The sequence below is a fragment of the Euprymna scolopes genome, chromosome 2 (genome assembly GCF_053919585.1).
Source record: "Euprymna scolopes isolate OS-2025 chromosome 2, ASM5391958v1, whole genome shotgun sequence".
In the NCBI taxonomy this organism is placed as follows: Eukaryota; Metazoa; Mollusca; class Cephalopoda; order Sepiida; family Sepiolidae; genus Euprymna; species Euprymna scolopes.
This window is the reverse complement of record NC_136483.1, coordinates 31,695,144-31,722,736: the sequence shown is the minus strand read 5'-3', so window position 1 is coordinate 31,722,736 and position 27,593 is coordinate 31,695,144. Positions and strand designations below refer to the sequence as shown.

Genomic DNA, 27,593 nt, shown 5'->3' with positions numbered 1-27,593 from the left:
ACAGCTCCTGCCCAGATGTGGCAATAGTACTCTGTTTTAGGGCGTATCTGACTCTTATACAGGTAAATTATTGTGTCATAAGTGAGATACTTTCTGGAGTGATAGAATGATGCAACCATTTTTCCAGCGACCTTGGCAACAGATTTGATGTAAGTCTTCGATTTCGGGTTATGAGTGAAAATCAGACCCAGAAGTTTGTCAAAGCAAGGAGCTTCTTTGATGGTGCCAAGTGGAATCAGATCGTTTATGGTGAAAAGATTGAAACTTTGTTTGGGATGTGTTAAAATTAATCAACCATCTATTGCACTAAACGAAGAAAAATTCTTTTGTACTTAGTTTTATGATTGTGTATCCAAAAGTCTTCAGTTTAAGATGGACAAAGAACTAGGTTATCTCTTCGCTTTTCACATTGTTGTGTTTTTTGAGCATGTTATGTCATTTCTTAATATTCTAAAAATGGCCTATTATTATTGTTTGTTTACTCTATAATAATTATAATTTAATCATTATGGTGGTTGTTAAGTCTTGGGGGGAGGGGGTAATTTAATACCAATCCAGTCATTGTGATGATACGAATGTTTATGTTTCAAGTTCTTAATATTTTTAAATATTTATTCATGAAAATGTTTGTTTCTTCTGGTTATTTTATGACATTATGTCATTAATTTCCATGGAATAGCAACACTTATGGTTACTATATGTCAAATTGTGACTTGGATTCTAAAAAGATCTTAGGCTTAATGTTCTCAATACATTTAACTATTTATAGATGTACTAGAAGAGAGATCTGACGTTGCCCGGGATTGAATGATGATCAACGAATATTTCACACTCCTATATTTTTATTGTCATCAAAATCTGTGAAATCGCCACATGCCTGTATTGCACTCTTGAGAACTTACAGTTTCTTTTATAAAATTATTTTATATAAACTTCTTTCCAGTTACCAAAAAAAAAGCATTAAGAAATTTATGTGTTGGGTTTGAATCTACAGATCACATCAAGTAAAAAAAAAAAAAGACAAAAAGAACACATAAATTTTCAAGTCTTATAAAGTTTTTTGCAGTTAATAAAAAAAAAAAAAAAGAAATTTATGTGCGGCGTTTGAACCTACAGACCATGCATGCAATAAAAGAAAAAAAAAACAAACAAAAAAACGCTATCAACATATCCACAGTAGAATTTTCATTTTTTTTCTGTTTTTCTTTCATTGTTGCTAAGCGATAACATGGAAAAAATGGCTTTACCAATGATAGAAAAACTAAAATAACGGTTTCGATTATCGATTATTGGTAATTTATGTGTTCTTTTTGTCTTTTTTTTTTTTACTTGATGTGATCTGTAGATTCAAACCCAACACATAAATTTCTTAATGCTTTTTTCCACACTTGACGATTTGAAAATCACCCCTTCTCAGGTACATGCTATTATAAAAAACCTAGACACCTCTAAAGCATGTGGACCAGATCTCATCCCGGCTGTGCTATTAAAAAAATGCTCTGCCGAGGTTGCTCCAGTTCTGTCCAAACTTTACAATAAATGCCTTAACGAATCTTGTTTTCCCGACTGCTGGAAAACCGCCTCTGTGGTACCAGTCTTCAAGAATTCTGGTGAAAGAACTGACCCACTTAATTATCGCCCCATTAGCCTCCTCCCGCTTTTCGCCAAAATATTTGAGTCCTTAGTTAATCAAGTCCTAGTCCAGCACCTAACAGCTGCTAAACTCCTGACTGACAAACAATATGGATTCAGGCAAGCCCGTTCAACAGCAGATATCTTAACTGTAGTTTCTGAACGTATATACCGTTCATTGGATAAAACAGGGGAGGGTGGAGCGGTGGCCCTTGATATATCTAAGGCTTTTGACAGGGTATGGCACGATGGTCTTCTAAGGAAAATTAGATCATATGGAATCACTGGAAGAATTCATAACGTAATTAAATCCTTCTTAAGTAATAGAAAAATCAAAGTTGTCCTCGACGGACGTACATCCAAACAACATGACATAAATGCGGGAGTGCCTCAGGGGTCTATCCTTGGACCTCTATTGTTCCTGATATTCATAAACGACCTCCCTGATAATATTGTTTCGGAGATGGGTATATTTGCCGATGACACCACTCTCTATAACAGATATGAGGGGAAAACAAATGAACACATATCCAAGAAAATGGCAGAAACACTAGAGGATGACCTCCAATCCGTAGTGGAATGGGGACAAAAATGGTTGGTCTCATTCAATGCTGCTAAGACTAAGCTTGTTTCCTTCAATAACTACAAGAAACCTTCTCTACCACCAATAGCAATGGCCAAGAACACATTGCCTGAAAGTACTTCTTTTAAACTCCTCGGCCTAACGTTTACAGGGAATATGAACTGGAATAGATACATTGAGAGCATTGCCAAGGCTGCTGCAAGGAAGGTTGGCTCCCTCTACCGTGCTAGAAAACTACTTACGCCTGCCAGTATCCTATACCTCTATAAGGCAACAATTCGCCCATGTATGGAGTACTGTTGTCACATCTGGGCTGGTGCATCTGCTGCTTGTCTCTCGCTCCTGGACAGGGTTCAAAAAAGAGTCGCCAACCTGATAGGTCCTGAACTGTCATCTAGGCTTCAGCCTCTGTCCCATCGACGAGATGTTGCATCCCTCTGCCTGTTCTACAAATACTTTAATGGTGAATGCTCTGACGAACTGCAAACACTTGTACCTCCCCGACGTAACTACCCCCGGCAAACCCGACAAGCTACTAAGTCTCATCCCTTTACAGTAGAGATCCCTAGGTGCAAGAAAGCCTTTTACTCCAATAGTTTCTTCCCCAGAACTGCGGGTCTTTGGAACTCCCTTCCGGGATTCTGCTTTCCCAACTGCAATGATATGCAGAAGTTCAAGTGTAATGTTAACAAACATCTTTCTACTCTTCTCCCTTCATAATGACCCCGCAAATTAATTCCCTAATAGTAGCCCCCTACTTCAAAGTGGCACTGTGCCTTATTTGGGGTGAAAATTGAATAAAAAAAAAAAAAAAAAAAAAAAAAAATTATTAGGGGTATTCTGAGACAAAACTTAACTAAGATCACTCCCAGACTTATACACTAAAGTTCTGTAAATTTTAAAGAAAATCTGTTCAGCCGTTTCGGAGTCTATAAGGAACGAATTTACACACAGACAAAGTTGCATTTATATAATTGTAGAGATGTGTTTTTATACACATATATTGTAAATAAATTTTCTCTAAGCAAGAGATTTTATAAACACTATAGATAAGCTCCTGACAAAAACTAGCAATTCAAGTCAGAAAGGACCTCAGAGTAATTGTACCTATTTACAATGCCTCCCCACGGGACAGAGTTAGACACCAGGGTCGTTTTTTAACGTGGAGAAAAGGTACAAAAATAATTCTCTCAGTCGTGAAGGATTTCTCCTCCACTGAAAGAGAACAAGAAAATGAAGTGCCGCATCTGAAGAACAGACACTACACTTTGATCTTGGCCAAAAGGCCAAGCCATGAAACTTTTCCTCAGAGTAATTGTAGGTAAGAGGTATATCCACGCTCCTGAAGCTCCTAAATAAAATACTCACCATTGAATGTAGTTTAATGTCATACCCAAGACAAAAATGATCTTGGGTGTTTTCTGAAATGTTATTCACCCTTCGAATCGACTGTTAGTTCTAAAAGTCATGTAAAATTTAAAATATTCGGTTTAACCTACCCTGGTACAATACCAATATTTTCCAGTTAAAATAAAAGCAGCTATAAAACATTTTCTGATCTTCTGTCCAACAATTAGAATTTTCTTTTTGTTTTACTTACATTCAATTGATAATTTCTAAAATAAGTTTGTTTTTTTTTCTAACTGATGTCGAAAATTTACAAACGGTTAGGATTGCTAAAACCCGTGTTTACAAGTTCAGAAATCTGGTTTAATAATGAAGCTATTCGGTTGCTTAACATGACACAGCACAATAAAATGACAAATCTAGTTTTGCACTTCATGTCACACAAGTAATAAAGAGTAATAAAGTCATTGGGGTTAATAGACCAAAGCAATAACAATCCGGTTTCTCATTAAATCCAAATATTTGGTAAATTATGTCTGTATTTGACATCAGATTCCATTTTAGAATTAGACCTTTATTCTCAAATTAAAAAAACAGTGCCAAATTACAAATAGGCTTAACATGAAATATTATAATTATTCATCATCCAATTAAGAAAAATAATGTTGGCCTCAAGCCAAAAAATTAAAAAATGGTAAGCCATGAAATAATAAAAAATCCGACTCAACATCAAAATAAAAAAATGGCACACCAAAATAAAAAATGGCGCATCAAAATATAAAAGGTTCGCCCTAAAAATAAAACAGCATTTTTTGAAACAACTTGGACAAATGTACAATTTTTTTTTTCAAGAATGTAAGCATTTGAAGATAGGAGAGTGATTAGTGAAAAATTACTACATATGAAAAAAATTACTACATATGAAAAAAATTACTACATATGAAAAAAATTACTACATATGAAAAAAATTACTACATATGAAAAAAATTGCTACATATGAAAAAAATTGCTACATATGAAAAAAATTACTACATATGAAAAAAATTGCTACATATGAAAAAAATTACTACATATGAAAAAAATTGCTACATATGAAAAAAATTACTACATATGAAAAAAATTGCTACATATGAAAAAAATTGCTACATATGAAAAAAATTACTACATATGAAAAAAATTACTATATATATGAAAAAAATTACTACATATGAAAAAAATTGCTACATATGAAAAATATTCCAAACTGGATTAAGTGTTAATCAAACGAAACTGAAATGAAATACATTTTTAAAAACGAATATGGCCAAGAAAAAGGAAAACGAAAAATTGGCTAGTCAGAAGTTAATATCGATGTATCGGGTTTATTGCTGTTAATGATACAGTGGATTATGAGAATCGGGTGTTGATGAGCGACTAATAAAAACAGTCATGATTATGTATAAGGATAATAATAGCACAATCAAAATCAGCAACACAATAGGTGAAAATTTTGGTGTCAAGATAGGTGTTCACCAGGGTTCTGTTTAATAGCCCTTCGTTGTTTATCATTGTTCTGGGGGAACTTTTGAAAAGATGTATCAACTGTTTACAGTGGCAGATGTTGCATGCTGATAATTTGGTGATAATAGCAGAGACTTTCGAAGAACTAAGCATGAGAGAATGCAACGGGGAGTAAAAGACCCAGAGTGAATCAAGTAAAGACTAAGGTGATGATCGATGATAATTGAGGTCGAACATTTACCCCAGGAAAGCACTCATGTGGAGTCTGTGATAAGGATGTTATGTAAACTCTATATTTTTCACTTACTACAGTCATTTAACACAAGCGCTGAAGTGGTGCGAATGGAAGGTTTATGCTGTAGCAGATTTTAAGTGTAGAACATACCCAAACCTCCAAGTCAAGAATGATGAGAACAAGAAAGTTGAACTTGATGGCATCGAGTATGAGGTAGTTGATCAGTTTTACTATCTTGGTGACATGCTCAGTGCAAGTGGAGGTTCAGGTTGAAAGAAATTTAGAGAATGGCTGTCCCTCTTAACAAATCGTGTTTCCTGTCACAAAGTAAAAAGAAAACTATATACAGCCGGTACTAGAAGTGTCATGATGAAAAATAACATTAATAGAATTTTCAGAAGAGATATGCCAATGGTGTGATGAATATGTAGTATACGTGTCAAGGATAGGAAGTCATCAGAATAGTTAAAGGATAGATTACACAATCCCAACATATTTGATGTTTTTTGCCAGAACAGATTGAGGTGATGTGGACATATCGAAATGATGGTTGATACAAATCCAGTCCACAAATATAGGTGTGTTGAGGATGATGGATTTAAAGGGAGTAGGTAGACCACGTAGGTCGTGAAGTCAGTTAGTTAAGGATGATCTAAGGAAGTTGAGATTACAACTAGGCCTTGCACAAGACAGAGAGGCCTGGAGAAAAGTCATCACGCAAAAATCGTTTAATCCATGCTAGAATAGAAACGGATGTCAAATGACGATATAATGTCAAATTTTTAAAATTCTGATACCTTTGTATAACAGATGATAAACTAAAACATATTCACCTAAAAACATAAGTCAGTCATAAGACTGCATACTTCTGTCTGACAACATAAGGATGAGCCAGAGTTTTATCTGGATCTTATTTCCCTATATTGCATGAAATATTCTTGAAGTTATACCATAAAATAAGTTGATAACATACGTAAGTATTATAATTCAGTTATTGTTATAGTACAAAAAACTGTTAACGTTAAATGAGGAAAACCTGGTTTACAATGAGTTCAAAGCAATAAATCCAAAGAAGTGATAAAAAGAAGCAAATGTTCATGGAAACAGATGAAGCTCTTCAGAGAAAAAACTGAAAAAACAAACCGTATAGAAAGAAGATTGATAGGCATTTCCTATCTTTGCAATAATCATAAAATTTCATCTTGTGAAATCGTTATATCAAGTGACCTAACACCTTGTCTGGAACGATTTCCACAAGAAAAGTAAACATGTCTGGAGATTATTAATCAATTAAGTAATTTATTAATAAATATTTTTTAAACTGTTTGCATCATGTGAAAATGATTACTGCTAACCAAATTATACCATATCTTGTTTTGCAAAAGTGATCATACTTTATTTATTTTCTTTCTTTCAGAGGTGACCCCAAGTGTTAAAGTCCCTGCTGTCACACCAAAAGAGGACAAGATCAGACCAAATGGTAAATTCTTTATCTGTTTTCTTTAATCAATATTTCAGCTCAGATAGAAATATCTATTTGACTTCATTTAAAGTTTAGATATTTAGAGAAATAAAATTTATTGAATTTGTTAATTTAGAATTTTAGAAATAATTCTGTAAACTTGTATAAGAACTTATAGTTTCGTAATGACTATTGAATTACTAGAGACGTCAGTTATCATCATGACTCAGTCGTGATAATGTCACGAATTTTCTTGACTTTTGCGTCATCTTGCTATATTCCTCATCTCACTAAGTAGGTTTTTATGGGTGGGTAAAAGTCAGTTAGTTGCTTGATGTACATTCTTAGCAGTCTCCCAAGTAAGGCCTCTAAAATACTTATAATACATGTTCTGGCAAGAAAATCAACCCAAAAGCTATAACTGAATAATTAATTTATCGTAAAGCCATAAAAAGTATTCCTATCTTGTCTCGTAATGAGTTAAGCAACTAAAAACCAGTTTCATTTTGATTGATAAATTAAAATTGCATCTATCATTAATTTCTCACAGAGACATATCAATTGAGTACCAATGTCTCCAAGTGACCGAATGAATTTAAAATTTATTTTACTTACATTTCTGGATGAATTGCAACACCAAATGTCATTTAATCATTAATTAAACATGAACCACAAAGGTACACATATTTTGTCTGCTGCAAACCAAATCAACACACAACCAATTTCACTATCATCGCCAGGTAAATATAAGATTATTTTTACGTATATATATTTATGCTTATGCCTCTATTTCCCCAGTAAGACATACTCAAAGATGTATTTTTACATATCTTACTTTGCAACATCTTCTTGAAACTTTATTTTAAAAAAAACTTGAAGTGTAATAATTTAAATGTTTCAACCCATTGAATTCTGAAGTGAATTTTCAAATGTACTAATTTATTAAACATTTAAAAAAAATGTTAAATAATTTTCAGTATTTTAAAAATTCCTTAACGGTTTTTTTTATTTTTGCCCTTCGTCACCAGATTTTGGGTTTACCTGGGTTCCTACTTGGTTAGGTATTTCTTTTTCTCTTTATTTTTTTTTGTTTTCTTCATGATTTCAGGTATCTTACTTCCCATACGGGTTCGAAAACCCAAGGGAAATCCCTCTGATGAAAAACCTCCTCTTCCTCCCCGTGATAAGGAGCTAAAAGAAGGTAACTTTGTACAATGTGCTGCTCAAATATGGCTAAGCACACCACCCTCTCCACGCTGACTGGTTGGGCAACAGCAACAAGTGATTACCTTCACAAATTGAACAAAGTCAACACAAATTTTTGTTTCTTTTCTGTCCTGCTTCCTTAGCTAAACTCGCTTTCCTTCCAGCATAGTCATTGGCAAACAAGTTTTGATAAAACATCACTTATTACACCGCTCGCCATCTGCTTTTGACCAATTACACTTAAATTCCTACGCTTGACATTCTCAGGCAACCTGCAGTGGAATAAATACATTGAAGATGCTGCCAAGTCTATTGCAAAAAAGGTAGGCTTCTTCTACCAGATTAGAAAACTGTTCCAACCTGCTAGTATTCTATATTTTTATCAGGCCACTATTCGATCATACATCGAGTATTGTTGCCACAACTAGGCTGATGCACCAGTCACTAGATTCCCCCCCATCTCTCTCTCTCTCTCTCTCTTGGAGTTCAAAAAAGAATTTCTAATCTAATTTGTTCAGCACTATATGCACAGCCCCAGCCCCTCTGATAAGCCTACTACACTTATCTTCTCAATATAAATACCCCACGTCACGTAACTAGCTGCAAATGTCCACCCATTCACTAGAGGTCACTAGATGCTGGAAAATTCTCTGTTCTAATAGTTCATTTCCTTGAAATTATGGAATTCTATCCCTGTCCAGTTTTTCCACCGTACAAGCATGCAAAATTTTAAATATAATATAAAACATTTTGCTGTTCAGGTATCCAACCCTATAAATCTGGTGCCTATCACAGTAGTCATTTATCCTTCAGTAACAATATGCCTTGCTTATTAAAAGAAATATTTAAAAACATTTGTTTACAAAATAATAGACTTAACCATAAATGTTCTAATTTGGGGATGCTCATCTGATGTGACATCGTTTTTCAGTTATCACCCCTTATTTTTTTTGTTTGTTTTTTTTTTTTTAGATGCACGTGTAGATTTGTTTGCAAAAGAAAGATTAAATCATAAAAATAGGTGTTTATTAATTGAATTATTAAAAACTATTCTCATGTTAATCGCTATATTCAACAACGTTTTAACCAATGTAACCTCTCGTGTTCTTCGTGTGCTTTTTTAATACTTAGAAACATTCTAGTCGAACTTAGCAATTTTTATGTCAAACATTGAAACATCTTGAACTGACTGCTTTATTTAATCCATGGGAGGAGATTGTTCACATTCGGTTAGCTTTGTTTTCGGTATAATTATGCTGATTTATACTATTTTTAGTCCGTAGTAAGTCTTGGTTTCCAATTTCCAAAGAAAGTTTGAGGTTACATCGGTTGAAACGTTGTGACTATGACAAGTAATAATAAATCTAAATTCTAATATTTTAAAAATAAAAGAATTATCATTCGGAACTATTAAAATGCAAATTATTAATCGTCTCAAAATCGTGAAATATAATCAAGTTTATTATGGATCTTTTGTAAATGGTATTTTGAAAAAAGTTTATGCATGCTCTAAAGGTCCAAGTTTGAAAAATCCATTAGCTCTGCTAGTCAATTGTATTCAACGAATGAGCAGGGATACCCATGCTCACAGGCAATGCCGGGTAAGAAAATTAAAGGATTGAAATACCATGTGTCGCACCTTTATTTCAAAACTTATCCCCATCTCACTTTATGCATCCTCAATCATTTTACTTTATAAATACGCTTCTCTCTCTCTCTCTCTCTCTCTCTCTCTCTCTCTCTCTCTCTCTCTCTCTCTCTCTCTCTCTCTCTGGTTCAATATAATAAAAAATAATTTAAAAAACGAAAGAAAGAAAGTTAACTATTTGATCTTGTTTTAGTACCGTATTTGAACAACTACGATTAAGGATGAAAGGAATTTTACTTTACCTGCACTAAAACGGTCGCTGGTGACTCCAATCAAACGAATTTTTTGTTTTCCCATAATCAGCTTGAATAGAAATACGTAATGATTGTAAGTGTATCGTCAGTAGTTTCACACGTTCAGTTAGATACATAGACAAAAATATAGAACTACAATTTTCGTCTGTATGGCACAATCACCTTGACACACCGGTTCTCACCAGATCACCGTAGTTAAGCAACGTTGAGCCTGGCCAGTACCAGATGGATAACCATTTGGGAAGGCTAGGCGCTATATATATCTTCTGGGAAGGTTGAGCTTAGAGCCAGTACCCTCATCCCGAAAAAAACAACTCCTTGCTACAAAAGCATCTGCAAACTTGTAGATGGCCTATGCCCCTCCAGGGGCTCAAGGCTATGGATGAACAACTTTCGTCTACACAATAGATATTGTGTTATAACACAATAGATATTGTGTTATAACACAAGAAGGTTGATATGCCCTAAAACAGGTAAAATAATTTTTCCTTAAACAGTTTGCTTTATAATTTTGCTGTTGGATCCTGTGACATGCCCCTTACATTATTGTTTCTTTGTCATCATTAAGAAAAGGTCATGAGTAGGACTGGATAGCCATACTAATAATTAAATGAATCTGGTATGAGTGAATAAACGGGACACTAAAAAGTAACCTTTGTATAATGGAGGCTTTCATATTCTTTTGTGCAAAAAACATGGACGTTAACGCTTTATGTTGGTTGAGTTACTTGATTGGCTGAAGTCTTGTGATGGGTCTTCAATTCCGGATGAAAGGATGTTCTATCAAATTATAGACCAATAACATAAGAGGTCACGTTTGATACACCCATTAGGTCTGCTTCAATGAATTATTTTACAATGGATATTGTGTTTCCATCCCAGCCTCTTAAGCGCACGTGTTGCTGAACTGTAAACACAGATATGTCCTCTTTTGACAACTGTTATTTGCATTTAACACACACAAATTGTCTGTCATGAGTGGCTCATTCTGGCTTCATAGTTAATATAGCATATGTTTCATTACAAGTTTTGAATTTTTGAGATAATGTTGGTAATTTGTATTAATTGGATTATTCAATCTAATGTTCTCATCTCAAATGTTCCCGTCGATATAACTTCTGATCTTCTTCAGGTGTAACTTGTAAAACTTGAGAACCTGCACAAAATTTCAAACCTGACCCTTTTTTTTTAATCCACGAGGGTAATAGGCTCTCATTCCATCAACCATTACCGGGTAGAAGTCTTAAATAATTGGCAAGTTTATTCTTAGTATTGCCCATACCGAAGATTGAACCTTCAACCACCAGAAGAGTCTAATTTACAACCTAATTTTACTTAGATTTATTGCTGGCAATTCTATTATTAAATTTGGGAGCCTATTTTTGTTTTAAATGTACAATCTTACTGGTTATTACTATAAAGTAATACTTATTAAATACACACACACACATATATAAACACACGCACGTTTCAAGACAATTTAGTGAAAAAAATTAATGAGATTTTACAAATCATTGTTCAATAGTATCAGAATTGAAAAAAAAAATATAGCCGTCATCAGTTACGCAAATTGGTCTAAACTAATTTGCATATTTTATAAGTACATCCAAACAATATTCACATGCATAAAAAAACTCCACCATCAATAGAAGTGCTATTATCAGCCTTTATATGCCTCTTCAATTAGCGATATGCCGTAAAATAAATGCATCAATCACATTCCATGACTAATGTATTAGTTAATTTCAAACATCAGCTAGAAAGAGTTGCAGAAAAAACATGCCCATTAAGTGCAATAAACTTACTCCACCTGAAATCCGGGTGACAAGGCCTGGAAAGGCAATGTACCTCAGTCCGACATGCCCTGTGCCAGTTCCTGGCTCTTCAGCTGTTGGGCTGATTATCAAGAATGGATTCTTGTCTGGTACTTCTACCCAAGTCTCCCAACAACCGAAGCAGCAAGGAGACTCCTCCTTCAACATTAAAATAATTAAGAGGGTATGATTATAAAAAAATTGGAAGGTTCTATTTATAGTCAGGGGTGAAAGGCACTGACCAATCAGATGGAACCGCACTCTGCTACTAACCAATCAGAAACCAGAATCACTCCATAATATACGGAATCTCCTAAGATCTCCTGCATATAACTTTTGTCTTCACACAGGAAGGAACTCTGCTCTTCATATCAAAACTTCTTCGAATTGGCTACCTATCAGAATTTTTATTCATTATCTTTGTAAGCTTTCATGATTCAAACCTTCTCTGGACTGATACTGCCATTTTGTTTGGAACAAGATTTCTCTTTTGAAACTAAAATGACTTGCAAAACTCAAAAGGTTATGAGTCCAGCACATTTCCAATTCTCATGGTGTAATGGATAGAGATACCAGCTTTATGGTATGGTAGTTTGGGTTTCAAATCATAGCTCAAAATATGAGCATTTTCTCTCGTTTTCATCATTCCAATGTGTATTATTTGGATTATTCTTACTACTATGCTCATTTTAGTAGTTATTTTCATAATATTTCGGCCGATATAAGCTCTGACCTTCTTAAGGTGCGTCTTTTTGAACTCAGAGAATCTATATTAAATTTCAAACTATCTAATCCACACAGAGAGATTGTTCTCATTCTGTCAGCCATGCCCAAGTTAAAGTGTTAATGATTGTTATGCTTAGCTATTTCCAGATTTTAAATTTAATTTACTTTTAAGTCACCACTTATCAAGTCCGAGAGCCACTCGAGATAAGGGTTAATGAGATGGAATGCTTGTCAGCTGGAAGTACTAATATTAATCGATACAATGAACTAAGTTGGATTACTTATGGGACGGTTTATGGCATTGGCTTTGAAGATAATGTTATCAGTAGAGAAGCAGTCTCATGATAACGTGTTCCTCAGACAGAAAGCAAAAAGCTGCCCATGGAAATTCCACCTAAAGGTAGGCATATGGAGGAAGAGTGGAAAGTCTTTTTTTCTGTCGTGGTAGTAAGACTAGTTCTTAATGTGAATGTTTTACAAAGAGGAACCAGAGATTGGAGCTCAGTCGATCATCTTTAATGAAAATAATGATAAAGTAGAGTGAAGCTAGGAATGTCTCTTCTGTCAGAACAGGGCTGTAGGGGAAAAAAAGACTTCACCCTCGCTAGATTTTGAAGTTGATTTTATACTTTGTTAAAGTAGAAAATCTGAAGCAACACCTCCATTGATTATTTTTTTTATTATCACACCTGGCAATGAAGCAAATATTTGTGCTCATAATCAATACACTTATGTCAAAAATATTTCAGTTGCATTTGGAATCAGGTACTTTCTGGAGCAGAAGAATGATCCAATCATTTTTTCAAGTGACCTTATCAACTGACTGGGTATACGTCTCCTATTTGAGATCTGGTATGAAAGTCAGTCCTACTAAAACCTGACTGAAGAAGGTTAGGGTTACATCGACTGAAAGTGTGATTAAAATAACAACCAAGATGAGAATAGTAGTCAAAATAATACAATTATCAATAGGTAAATATTCTTCAATCTATCAAAATATAAATGTATACACAACATATTGCGAACGACAAGATGGGAACCTCTGGTAAGTGGTCGTTTTAATTAAAAATTAATAAAAATGTTACATTTTGCAAGCAAATCAATCAAGCTTTGAAAAATTAGGAAACCTTTTTATATAACAAAATATGTTTCATCATTGAAGACATTAACTATTTGCATCGCCAGTTCTTTCACAGATATTGTGCAATGAGATTTATTCGGTAGTAGAATGGGATTGAACTCGCAGTTTACAGAATATGGAATTTGTGTTTAATACAAGCATCTTTACTCTCCTCCCACCACTTATCCCATTCAATCTGTCGTTGGCATCTGTTATGTTATGCAATAAACAGACGGATGTATAGACATTCACACATGTCCTTATTCATAACGAACTGTTTGTCTTCATTATTTCATACTTAAACCAGACAACCCAAGCAACGTTAGTATATTAAAACAGAAAAAATGTTTAGACAGGCATCTTTTTTTTTTTTTTTTTTTTTTTACAAAGGCATCACCACATTATCAAGGCCCAGAGGCCACTCAAGGATAAGGGTTAAAGAGTGTACAGTAGAAATTGGTCAATATAGTAATCATTAGTAATGAAAATTTGGTAAATTTAATAACTTATATGAAACGGCTCATCAAGAACTTATTTACTTTAGACTTGAACACAACCATATTGTAGTCAGCCGGAAAGCAGGAAAACGGAAGACAATTCCACAGGCGTGCAGTTCTAAGAAAGAAGCTTTGTTCATGGAATCTACGTTTAGGTTTAGGCACAGATAAAGAGTGGGGGAAATTATTGATAGTGTTTACAGCTAGACGAGTGTTTCTTGTGAAAGTTTGGCGAGGGGGGACCATAGATTGAAGCTCAGTTGAACACTTTCCATGAAAATAACGATACATCAGAGACAAACTCGCAACATCTCTTCTGTGAGATAGAGGTTGCAAGGAGGAGAAAAGGACATCTCCTACGAGGCTACGAAGTCTATTTTGAACTCTATCAAGGCAGGACAAGTCCTTTCTAGCAGCTCCTGCCCAGATGTGGCAACAGTATTCCATCCTTGGACGTACCTGGCTCTTATATAGATAGAGAATAGCATCAGCAGTGAGCTATCTACTGGATCGATAGAAAGATCCCACCATTTTTCCAGCGGCCTTGGCAACAGATTTGATATACGTGTTCCATTTAAGATCAGGAGTAATGGTCAAGCCCAGAAGCTTGTCAAAACTTGAGGCCTCCTGAAGACGAGAGCCATTCATTTCAATTGATGACAAATGTGGATTAGAATGTTGATGATGTAAAGAGAGAAGCTTGGTTTTAGATGCATTAAAAGTAACCAGCCACTCCTTTCCCCATTGTACTACGTGCTCAAGATCAGAGGAGAGAGAATTGGAGAGAAGCACATGCAACAGAATAGAATCACTGCCAGATATTCCCCTCCTGTCGGTCGCAACCCGAAATGGGGTTGCAACACCAATACCATGGGATCACCAATTGGTTTTGAGCTGCATGTGAATATTATATAAAACAGACTGAAAATATTAATAAATTGCAACTACAAAAGTTTCCAAAAATTATGAGTAATATCAGAAATCGTAATAAGGAATTTATTGCTGTTCTCAACAATTTATGTGAAGCAGAATTATATCAACTTCTCATTCTTTAAAACAAGTACCGAAATCAATTAAATGTGAAAGCCGACTTTAGGTGTGTCATAGCGACAGCAGATCCCAAGATATTATTACTAACTAAAACTAACAAAAAAAAACAAAAAAAACTGCAAAATTAGCAGTTTCATTAAGGTCTGTTCATAAACATACTTTACGTAACAGTGGAAATTTATGTGTTCAAATAATTTTGAATTGATTTGCAATTAATTTTTGTAGCAGTTTTTGATTTTTTATGAATAAATTTTAAATTAATCATGAATTTATGGAATGTATAGTTACTTCATGAATAAATAATCTATAATTAATATATGCAATATATGGCAGTTTATTTGATTATTGAAATTCTTTTTGAGATTTGTATATTTTTATTTATTTGCGAACTATTATCCTCATCTTTATAGTTGTTATTTTTGGTTTTTGGGTTTCACAACGTTTCGGACAACTATTCCTCTGACCTTTATCAGGTTGTTAACTGTGATGAAATAGGAATGCTGAATCTTCGACTATCGTCAGTAATTACTGCCATCCATAGTTGTTGTCATCTCACCAACTAATTCTCTGGCCGGCTTTGGGTAGGATTGAAACCACTATCTTCAGACAATGCTCACCTGGACTATAGATATTCAATGTCTATCCACTGCGCCATGGTCCCCAAAGTTGGATTTTTTGGTCTTCTATATCCACATTTATTTGTAATCTGATCTTCGATTTTCGGGTCCGTACCGAATGGTATATATTATTTAATTATTGGAATTCTTTTTGAGATGAGTAATTTGTATATTTTATTTATTTATTTGCAGACGATTATCTGAATAAATAAATAAATAATAATTGTATGGCAGATTGTTGTACAAACAAATATGTATATAGAAGATATTTTAAGGATTGGGATCGCTTCCTGATTGCTTGTTCTAAAATTGGTCGCCATATTTGAAAAGTTGGGAACCACTGCACTAGATAGAGAATTTGCAGTCATGTGTCCAATCATAAGCTTTTTTTGAAAAATTGTTGTTTTTTGTTAATTTCTTGCCTCGTTGACTCTTTATTTATAGCATTCTATCCCCAGCACTTTTCGTTTCATGTGCCATTAATAAGATTCAGTGTACAAACACACAAGATTAACAGTTTTATATAGACTAGTCACACATTTTTGTTTGGGTATGATGATGAACGAATATATATTACACTATCTCCAAAGGATAAGGCAAAGCTTGGAAGGATGACAACAGTAAAGATACCACACTACCCCTCACCCTGAATTAAGCATCAGAAGATACGACATAAATCTCCAAGTGTAAACCGAATTAAGCATTAAAAATAATATCAATTAATGGACGTGTTGACTTCAGACAGTCAAAATCTCCCTTTGTAATAGATTAGACTTACAATTTATGGATAAAAGAAGAAGAAATAATATTTTCAATGGATATCCAATGGCTAACATATTAGTAAGTAGTAATGTTACATGAGTGATGTGTATTCCAATGAATTGTGAACATACCATTATCATTATGCTATCTATATAATAGTCTGTATGTTATGCTTTGAAAAACTCCATATACAATTTTTGTATGCCAAACTGATTTAAAAAGCCAATCTGGCAATCTTAGGCAAGAATATGACCTCCCTTTGATGTGGCCTTGTTTTCGGATATCATTATAATAATATGATATTCGAAGACGAATATCTTTATACTAATCTATAAAACTAATTTTTTTGCACTATCCAGAAAGATATCAGCTTTATCAAAACATGTACATCTCTCATTCTGTGGAATTTCCAAGGGTCCTGCAAGTTTAAATTATTTTGATAAATGATTTTTTATTCTTTGTAACCCCCCCCTTTTTTTTTTTTTTTTGAGATTATTCAAAATATTCATGTTGAATGATATTATTTCATATAAAGAGACTCCAAATCTGTTGGTTTTAACAAAATGTAAGATTCGTATATTTATTTGTTTATTTATTTGTTTGTGGACTGTTGTCCTCATCTTCGTAGATGGCTAACCGCGATGGGATAAGAATGCGGAATCTTTTACCTGTATCCTCAGTAATTACTGCCTTCCATAGTTGTTGTCTCATCACTAATCCTCTGGCCTGTTTTGGGTAGGATTGAAACCGCTATCTTCAGACAATGCTCACCTGGAACTGTAGAGATTTAACACCTCTATTCATTGCGCCAAATTAGTTGACTAAAACGTGGTGAGACAACAACAACAACTATGGAAGGCAGTAATTACTGAGGATACAGTTAAGAGATTCGGCATTCCTATCCTGTCGCAGTTAACTACTTGATGAAGGCCAAAGAAATAGTTGGCTTAAACGTCGTGAAACAACAACTATGAAAATGAGGATAACAATTCAGAAATAAATAAATAAATATGAAGAATTACTCGCCTTAAAGGATTCCATCAATAAAAATATGTAAGATTCGTGCTGCAAAGAGGTTACATAATGTTTTGTAAAGTAAAAAGGAAAGCAAAAATACAAAGAACGGTGAGCTAAACGCAAAAGAATCAGAAAAAGGGAAAATATTGAAAGAGAAAAAATAGAATCTATCTATTAGCGTGTGTGTTATTTTGTGTGTTGCGTTTATATCTTTTTTTTCTCGAGAATGGCTGTCTTTTAATTGTTATGACCTTCCATTTTTTGTAATAAATAATTTTACCCAGAATTCTTCATAAGTTTTTGTTTCGGTTTTGATTATAACTGATGGAACTCAAGTCCTCTATTTTTTTTATTAAATCGAAGAATTCTTTATAAGTTTTAGTTTCGATTTCGATTATAGCTGAAGAAACTCAAGTTATCTATATATTTGGAAAAGTGAAATTGTCTGTGTGTGTCTACATTTTCCTACCAAACTACTCTTAGCCAAATAAATGTATTCAGACATAGGGCAAGTTTTTAATCCATTTTTGGGCGAAAGTTGAAAGAGTTGACCTTTGCAGACGCTACCAAACTCCTCCGCTTATTTTGGGTCTAACCACTTGAAATTTCAGATGTAGGTTACCTGGACACGAGTCAAACTTTTTGATATATATATATATATATATATATATATATATATGCATATAAAGTTATGAATAGTACATAGGGCCTGAGCAAAGCTGGTTTGCATTGCTAATATATATATATATATATATATATATATATATATATATATATATATATATATATACATATTTTTTTTTCTTCCAACGTTTTGGTTTCGATTCAAACTGATGCACCCAAGTCATATGGATATATTTTTTTTATTTTTGAAATTGCAACTTTATAATATATAAAAATCGACAGAATATTGACTCTGTAATAATATATATGAAATCTGCATGAATTAAAATATCGTATTTAAGCGTATTTTATGACCGGGCTACGCCGGGCGTCCCTGCTGGCCTAGATAAATACTTTTGCAGTTTTAACAAACGAGCTACAATTTTGGCCAAGATCGAAGTGTAGTATCTGTTCTTCAGATGCTGCACTTCCATTTCTTGTTCTCTTTCGGTGGAGGAGCAGTCCTTCACAACAGACAATTTTTTTTATTTTTGTACCTTTTCTCCACGTTAAAAAACGACCCTGGTGTCTAACTCTGTTCCGTGGGGAGGCATTGTAAATAGGTACAATAATATCAGAGCGTCTCCATTTATGCTGAACATCCACAAAATGACAACATCAATATATTACATATGAAAGAGTCTGCTGTTGAATTTCCAAAGGCCCCACTAGTTAAGAATAAAATGGAAAAAAGGACAAAATAACAAAGAAAGAAAAAATATTTTCAAATAAAAATAGAAAAAGATTTTAAAAAAAGATACAAACATGATAAAAAGCGGAGAATAAAAACGAAATCAAATCATGAACAATAAGAGAGAAAACTAAAAATAAAGAAAACGAAAAATAAAGAAAACGAAAAATGGAGAAAACGAAAAATGGAGAAAACGAAAAATGGAGAAAACGAAAATCAAAGCAAAAAACCTATATAATAAAATGAAATAAAATATCTTTGACTAAATAATGATACAATAAGTTTATATAAATAAGATTTTTCAGAAAAACAAAACAAAAAAAACAAAAACAAACGATTCTTTGCATCAGCCTTCTGCTCAATTTGCATGGCTTCTGGCTTGGCTTTTTGGCAGGCCATTATTTAAACAATGTCAGCTTTTTATAAAAATTAAAAAAAAAATTGGGAAAGTCAATTACATTACATTGGGCAATAAAATGACGATGCTAAGCAGAATCTAGCACTTTTTTTTGTTTGTTTTTGTTTATTCAAATGCTTATGATCCTGAAATAGCAATACGATAAAAAACAAAATGCCTATTTGGATATTATTTTTAAATATTAATTAACGCATATACAGTAATGGCTACTTTTAAAAACAATTTCTTGCCATCCTGTCACCAGTGTGTGCATCTTGCAAATTTGGAATGAATTTCAATTAAAACAAATTTATGTTTTAGCGAAAAAATGAATCGGAATTCCTTTGCAAAATTCTACAGGATGGTCTGAATGTCTTGTAAAATGTTAAAATATGATTGTCTACTAAGTCTAAGAACAATCACCCAATCAAAAACGGTAGTTTTTATGCACACTTTCTCGATGTGTGACCTGATCAACGAAAGTGAATAAACTTAATCCCATAAATGTTTCTATTATTAATGTATTGGTTTATATTAGATTAGAATAAGAGTATATGTATTGCTTATATTAGATTACAACAAGAGTATATGTATTGTTTATATTAGATTAGAACAAGAATATATGTATTGTTTATATTAGATTAGAACAAGAGTATATATATTGTTTATATCAGATTAGAACAAGAGTATATGTATTGTTTATATCAGATTAGAACAAGAGTATATATATTGTTTATATCAGATTAGAACAAGAATATATGTATTGTTTATATCAGATTAGAACAAGAGTATATGTATTGTTTATATTAGATTAGAACAAGAGTATATGTATTGTTTATATCAGATTAGAACAAGAGTATATGTATTGTTTATATTAGATTAGAATAAGAGTATAAATAACAAGTTGATAAACTGAATGCACACATATGTTCATTGAAATATGAGATTTATTTCTCTATACTAGTACAGGGTGGAATGATACAATTGTTACCCTAGAAAAGATATGATTCCATTTCTGCTTTATGGAAACCGGTTTTCTTTTTGTTGCAGACCATCTACTAGTTGGCTAGTTGTGTACAAATCCCAAGAGTTATAGGAGCCTTCTATCATGTCTGAAAGTGACACAATGTTCAACGAGTGAGATTAGAGATGCACCACTGTACAACTCATGCTCTCTACAGATCCAAGTTAAGACAACAGGACCATTGCCAGCACGCTCAAAATGGATTGCTACAAATAACAGAGACGTACCCAAGGTGATGAAAACAAAGTTTCCAGCCACAGTTGTAGTCTTTGGTGTGGTTTCAAGTGAGGGTCACATCATGCCACCTCACATCTTCGAAGTCAGCTTGAAAGTCAACACCAAAGTGTACTTGAATGTGCTGAAGAGTGTGATGATCCCTGATGTAATTAGTTGGCTGTTGGCAGACCCTGAGCGTGACAGCAGGACTCAGTGTTGATCCACAAGACCAAAGAGATCCAGGCTTGGCTTCAGAAGGAATGCTATGATTTTGTACCCTTCTTTCACTGCTCCCTTCTCCTCGACCTGAACCTGCTGGAATACTTTGTTTGGTCATGCATCGAGAATATCACCAACATGACTTCCCACAACACCAACGCCAGTCTGATCGCTGCCATCTGCTGAGTATTTGCTGAGTTCCTGCCGACGCGTGTGGAAAAGGCATGCTCCCAGTTCCGGACCCGTATCGAGGCGGTGATTGAGGCTAAAGGGGGCTACATTGAATAGATGTCAGCTCTACTACATAATCAAGTTACTTGAATTGCATTTTTCAAAAGTTTAAATATAAATCTATAGTGTTATTTTCTTTACGGCAACACTTTTATTGTTCTTCCCTGTAATAAACCAAAACGGAAGGAAAAACAAAATCTTTTTTCACACTACGGAAGAATTTATTTAACTGGAAGAAAGTTGGATGGTGTCCAGGTGAAGAAAGAAGTTCTTTAATCGGATAAAGTCGAATCATCATCATCATCATCAATGCTAGCGCTTCCAGTGGACATGAAAAAGAGAAGGCATCTCATTCCTTGTTACTCCTAGGATTCTCTCTGCTTTCGACCATAATTCACAAAGTGCTTAAGAAGTCCTTCAGGGGACAGATGAAATCAATGAGTCCTGCAAGCTGATTGGTCAATGTATAGTCAAAATTTGCCAAACAAAGCAGTGACATTTATGCATTTGAGAAAATAAGTTCTGATTTATAACTGCTACATTTGTATTGCTGTACTAATTGCTTCTCTTGTGTTATCTTTGGTATGTGTAACAAGACTTTCGGATCATCCTGTCTTTTTGAGGCTACATGGTACTTATAATACAGTCATCTTCTTGATGGCCTTCTTTAACAGTTGTTCTTAAGCTTTTAAACTCCTAAATCTATAGATGCTGTTAAACGATATCATTTTTATCATAATGGAGACTTAATTTTTGTAATCAAAATGGAAATCAGATGTTATCTTGTGAATTTCTTTCCAACAGACCTAAACAGCATTGAATCTGTTAAATTGATATTTGATTCGGCCTAGCAATTAAAGTATGGAATTTTTTAATTTCTATTATTCATATAATGAAAAATAAATATCAATCGATTTCATCGATTACATATTATAACCGCCCACATATATACTTTAAGAGAAACGTTCTGATAAATACGGCTATTTTCTGAATTCAAGGAAGATAAATATTTTTAAAATAATTAAGAGTTAACTCTCCTACATTATATTTTACAGATATTTCATTAAAAACGCATCCTTTCTTTTAAATTCATCAACTATCAGTAGTGGAAACTAATGATGATACGATTTCAATATTTTTCTGATTCCGATACAATTACAAATTTTGGATCTAATTTTTTTAAATTTTTAAATATTATAGATTTTTTTTTTTATTTAAAATTTTCGGATTACCATAAAAGCCATGTAATGTGTGCATATATTTACACAAACATAAAAGTACATTTGTGTGCAGTGATCAATCGATTTTAGTTTTGCTGATAGTTTAAAATCAATATTCAGGATTTTATCGTTAGTATTAGCAATGGAAAATCAAGTTTTGTAAAAAATAAAAAATAAAAAGACAAAACAGTTAAAACAATCATTTTGGGGATCAGAAAATATGCTTAAAGTTTTCCAATTCTGATTCTAATGCCACCTAAATTTCCGATTTAAATTGTCTAAACACTAGTTAAAATATTGTGAAAATAATAGAAATAGGACAAAATAATAGAAAAAATAATAATGAAATAGTAGCCCAAATAATAAAATCTCTATAAATAGTTTTAAATTATTTCCCCTGAAACAATTAAAAATGATAGAAATAAAAATAATGATTAACAGTTCAGCGTTCCCTGACAACCATATTAGTTGCGTTTATGGGAGTGCATCATTAGTTTAATTGATATCACCAAAGACTATGGGATCATATTTCAGCTTGCAACCAATATAATTGTCTAGCCATGTGTGGTGCAGTAGATAAAGTGCTTGGTAAAATTCAGTTGTAAAGTTACACTCGTCTGGAGGATAATGCCAGTCATCTCTGACTGGACGAGAATAAACTATCCCCATGGATTAAAGAAAGGGTTACGTTCGAAATTCCATGCAGATTCCCAAGTTCAATAGAAAGAGACACAAGTTTAACAAGATAGACACGAAAAAAGTCAACATTAACTGACATGTAAATAAAAATAACACTAAAGATGAGAACAGTAGTCCGGAGAATCTAAATGCAAATAACTGGGATACTATTTGTAAGAATAAAATTGCAAAACCACAGTTCAATAATTAAGAGGGTTTTTTTTTGTCTTTTTTTAAAAATTGTTTCTGCAGCGAAGAAATACAACTCCGCTCCCGTACAAGGTCATGAGACAGAAGCGGCTACACAGACATCCGATTTTGCTGCATTCCAAAGGGCACTTGCTCGATCCCTGGCCAACCCAGATTCACAAGACCTGGAAGATTCAGATAGCGTAAGTATTATTTTTCATGGTTGTATTATGAGTGACAGTTCTCTGCTAACTGATAAAAACCGGAAATAAGGGTAAGCGAATTATACTGCTAGGACTTAGGAAACTAATATAGATCTGAGTTAGTGGGTGAATGTTTGGTAGGATGCCACATCCTTAACTCAAACAAACAAATACAGACAGGTTGAAGGGAAAACAACTTTTGATTAGACTGTTCTAGTTGTTTCATCTAAAAATTGATTGAAATGAAATGAGACTAATTCTTTTCAGCAGTAATATATAGTAATAATGGGGATAAAACTAAAATATTTAAACAGTTAGCTGCAGCATTTGTTCGTTATAGTAATGCTTTTGAATCGTATCTAATTAACGAGAATATATTAATAAAGGAAATCCAAAACTATATTAGAAATGTATAAAATGTATTATAAGAAATAAATAAAAAAAATGTAAACAATTATTTTTAACCTTTATATATTTTTTAATTAAAAAAAAAAAGAATGTAAATATATAAAGTACTAATCATAATAGGAGGTGATAAGTAGTCAAATGGATTAATCCTAATCTTATAAATACAAGACTGGTAAATTAAAAAAAATATCCATTTTGAATTTGGAAACAGATGAATCTCACTGGTAAGGAATTCATTTTTATAGCATGAATAGGCTAGCCAAATTAATTAAGAATAGGAAACTTGATCTAATATTTGTAACACTTTTTCTTCTTAAGATTAAGGGAGGTGGTGTTTGATCAACACTACTGGGGAGCCGTCATTTAATATACTGTTTTTTTTTTTTTTTAAATGCTCGAAACAGTGTTCCATGGTAAATAACTGATGATACCTTAAATTAACATTGGTACTACAGTGAATTCGAGAGGGCGAGTCGATGCAGCGATTGCAGGTTATTAAATGACTTACTGACTAAATAGTTTTCTAACGAATGATAAGAAATGTAAAAATTAAATAAGTTTTTTTTGTATAGTTTTAAAGGTCTAAAAACTTCGAAGACTATATATATATATATATATATATATATGATTAGTTTTTTTGGAAAAAGAATTCCAGCAGAGTGCTCAATTAAAAGGAAAATCCAAATTTTAAGAGCGTACTACAACAAACCCAGAATAAAGAAAATATAAAACGAAAGAGGAAACGGAAAATAATCTGGTTCTTACCTCCGTTTTCATTGAACACTAAAACTAGAGTAGGGCATTGTTTTCTTAGCCTTCTAGACAAACATTTTCCAAGAACACATAGACTACATAAACTTTTTAATAGAAACACGGTGAAAGTTAGTTACTCGACAGCTCCATCAATAAAGTCGATAATATCCAAAGAACCAAAAAAGATAGATAACGCAGGCTGCTCTTGCAGGACCAAAAATAGCTGTCCATTGGAGGGTAATTGTAAAGCTGAATCCCTTGTCTATGAGGCCACAGTAACGGAACAATCCACAAATATACCGGAAATATATATAGGTATGACAAAAGGCCAATTTAAACAAAGATATTATGCACATATGAGCTCCTTTAGAGCTAAAACAAGGATGAATACAGCATTAGCTACCCGCGTGTGGGAGCTTAAAGAAAAAAATACACCCTTTTCCATAAAATGGAGAAAAATAGAGCATAGACCAGCATACGTCCCGGAATTAAGTCAATGCTCACTCTGTAACGTAGAGAAATACTACATCCTCCGGTCCATTCATGACCCAAAAATAAAATGTTTAAATGTGAGGAGTGAAGCTTTGAAAAGTTGCATACATAGAAGGAAGGGTCTCCTAATAAATTGGATCAATGAAAAGAACAACACTTAGATGTTGTTTTTATATATATATATATAAGGAAAAAAAACTTGTAAATACATAAATAATTAGTCGGTAAACTTGGATTTTAATCGCAATTATATTATAGATTTTTAATTAATGTCATATATATATATATATATATATATTATATTTTATAAATGTAATTTATAATCTATTTCGAATTTAAAACTATAGAAAAATATAATAATGTTAATAAACTAGGGAAATCACTTAGGATAGATAAATACTCACTTCCCAACCTTGAAAGATTTGGGTTTTAAAAAATAATTTTTAAACGTATTTCGAAATTTTTAAACGTGATTCGATATAATTAAAAATATATTTTTTAAAACTTTAAACGTATTTTTGGAAATTTTTAAATGTTCGATATAATTAAACGAATTTTTAAGTTTTTAACCGATACCAATACAGATTTTAAAGTTTTTATACATAAGGAAAGAGATTTTAAAATTAAATGGGGTTCAAATTAAAATCGATTCATATAAAAAAAACATTTTTTCGAAATTAGATCTTAAATTTAAATAATTCAAAGTTGAAAATTAGGTATTACATTACCCGATATATATATATATATATATATATATATATATATATATATATATATATATATAGATAGATAGATAAAAAAAAAAAAAAAAAAAAAAAAAAAAGGGGGGGGATTAAACAAACGAGATTTGAACGTGGATTCGCGAGGTATATATACTTCACACTTCCGGTTGTAAGATAGACGAATATTGGCTGAAGAGAGCTCGATAAGGATACCTTAAACGGGCCTTATTATCGGGCTTGAAACCGACGGTACCAATGACCTGTCTCAACTAACAACTTTCTGTACACAAAATATATATATATATATATATATATATATATTGCTTTGAAGAAAATAGCCGGAAAACCCGAGGGACCTCTTTCAACAAACTCACAAGGAGTTAATCGTTGATCCATAGAAAAATAAATAAATAAATAAAATATCTCGCAAGAGCAGACTTAATGGGATGTGTAAATTTTACCGAAGAAGAGAAAAAAAAAAAAAGGAAAGACTGGTGGGAATTACAATAAAATATTTACGATCATATAAAATATATATACAAGTGGTGGTATAGGCGGAGAGTTAAAATATATCCCCAAGTAAGTCTAATGACCTAACGAATCCTTTCTGTTGACAGAGAGAAGGTCTGCATAAGAGAATAGAGACCGACTCCAAAATCCGCAAGTGATTTTGAGAGTTAGTCCGGTGCAACATTCTAAAACACTCCATTTTTATACACATTGGCTCACGCTGGATTTTCATGGAGGTGTTGGCCAATGGCAGATTCCAAGGTTTCCACCTTGGAATCTGCCATTGGCCAACACCTCCATGAAAATCCAGCAAAAACAGGGGGCAAGAGCGACAAGGCTTGCCCAATCTTATTTTTGCTGGAACATGTTGGTTGCTTCGAGTCTGCAAATTTAAGGAGGTTTGAGCTACATAGTCAGCAGCACACTGACAATTAAATCCATAAACTACATTACTTTTTTTGATGTAAAGTAAACCATCCTTAACAACTAGGGGAAATGCAGATTTTATACCAAAGACCAAACGTAGAGCAACGGACGGGAAGCACTTTGACACAGATTTGATGATTATTCTACCCAAACACTGATCGGTTCCTCCAATCCAAGGGACCTTTAAGTAGACAAGACACCTGGAGGGACCAAAGAACGCAGGAGAATTGTATTTTTTTTTTACTTTATTTTTAAGAATATAATCAATTAAATTCTCCGAATAACCGTTTTGAATAAATATATCCTTGACGGTCTTCAATTCGCGTTTTAGTTTACCAGAAGAACAAATTCTAAGGGCTCTATACACTTACGTCTGAATAAGTCCAATCTTCCTGGAAGTAAGCACAAATCAACGCCAGTTCATATATAGGCCGGTAAATATCGGCTTACGGTTGATTGATGTAAGAAAAGAACTCTTACTGCGTTTAACTAAAACGACCAAGAAAGGCAAGCAACCGTCATTCTCGTTCTCCATAGTAAATAATAACGTTGTAAGGAGAGAATTAAATTTGTTTAAAAATGTTTTCGCCTCATTTTCAGAGGCAAAAGCTGCAAAGGTGTCATCGACGTAACTGGAATCTGTTGATGGATTCGATACATCATTAAACAATACCGACGCGTGAAATCCCAAAAAAATGTCAGCTAGTGCAGGACCAAGGGGACTTCCTATCTGACCATACATAACGTTGTCGAAGCTAAATTCTACTGCTTTAGTGCAGATCATCAGGAGTTCAACAAATATGTCCCTGGGTAAAGGTGGAGAGGGGGGGGGCTAAATTCCTATTGTAAAGAAAGGCGACACAAATATTAGTAGTTTCATGTAGTGAGATATTTGTAAATAAACTAGAAACGTCGAATAAGTTATTTTCAACATCAGGCTGCAGTTCACGTAAATGTTCAACAAATCTAAACGAGTTGGGAATGCAAAGTTGATATAATTGTAAATATTTTACTCCTATTCCCATTTGTCTTTCCTATTTTTGTCTCTCCCTCGATAAAATTTACACGCACACCCCATTAA

The 27,593-nt window shown here is 33.3% G+C and overlaps 1 protein-coding gene across 7 annotated transcripts in view; it reads left to right on the top strand.

Annotated features, from left to right (window-relative positions):
- Positions 1-27,593, top strand: part of LOC145290459 (uncharacterized) — a 565,155-nt gene that overhangs the window by 426,634 nt on the left and 110,928 nt on the right. For 6 of the 7 annotated variants that reach the window (XR_013869319.1, XM_080136489.1, XM_080136491.1 and 3 more), the window contains 2 exons: positions 6,715-6,777; positions 23,062-23,201. Coding sequence is in view for 6 of the 7 variants with exons in the window: in XM_080136489.1 (XP_079992615.1) it covers positions 6,715-6,777; positions 23,062-23,201 (203 nt within the window). In the remaining variant the exon portion in view is untranslated. Of the gene's footprint in view, positions 1-6,714; positions 6,778-7,285; positions 7,500-23,061; positions 23,202-27,593 lie in introns of those variants that run through there. The other variant, XM_080136493.1, reaches the window with a different exon arrangement.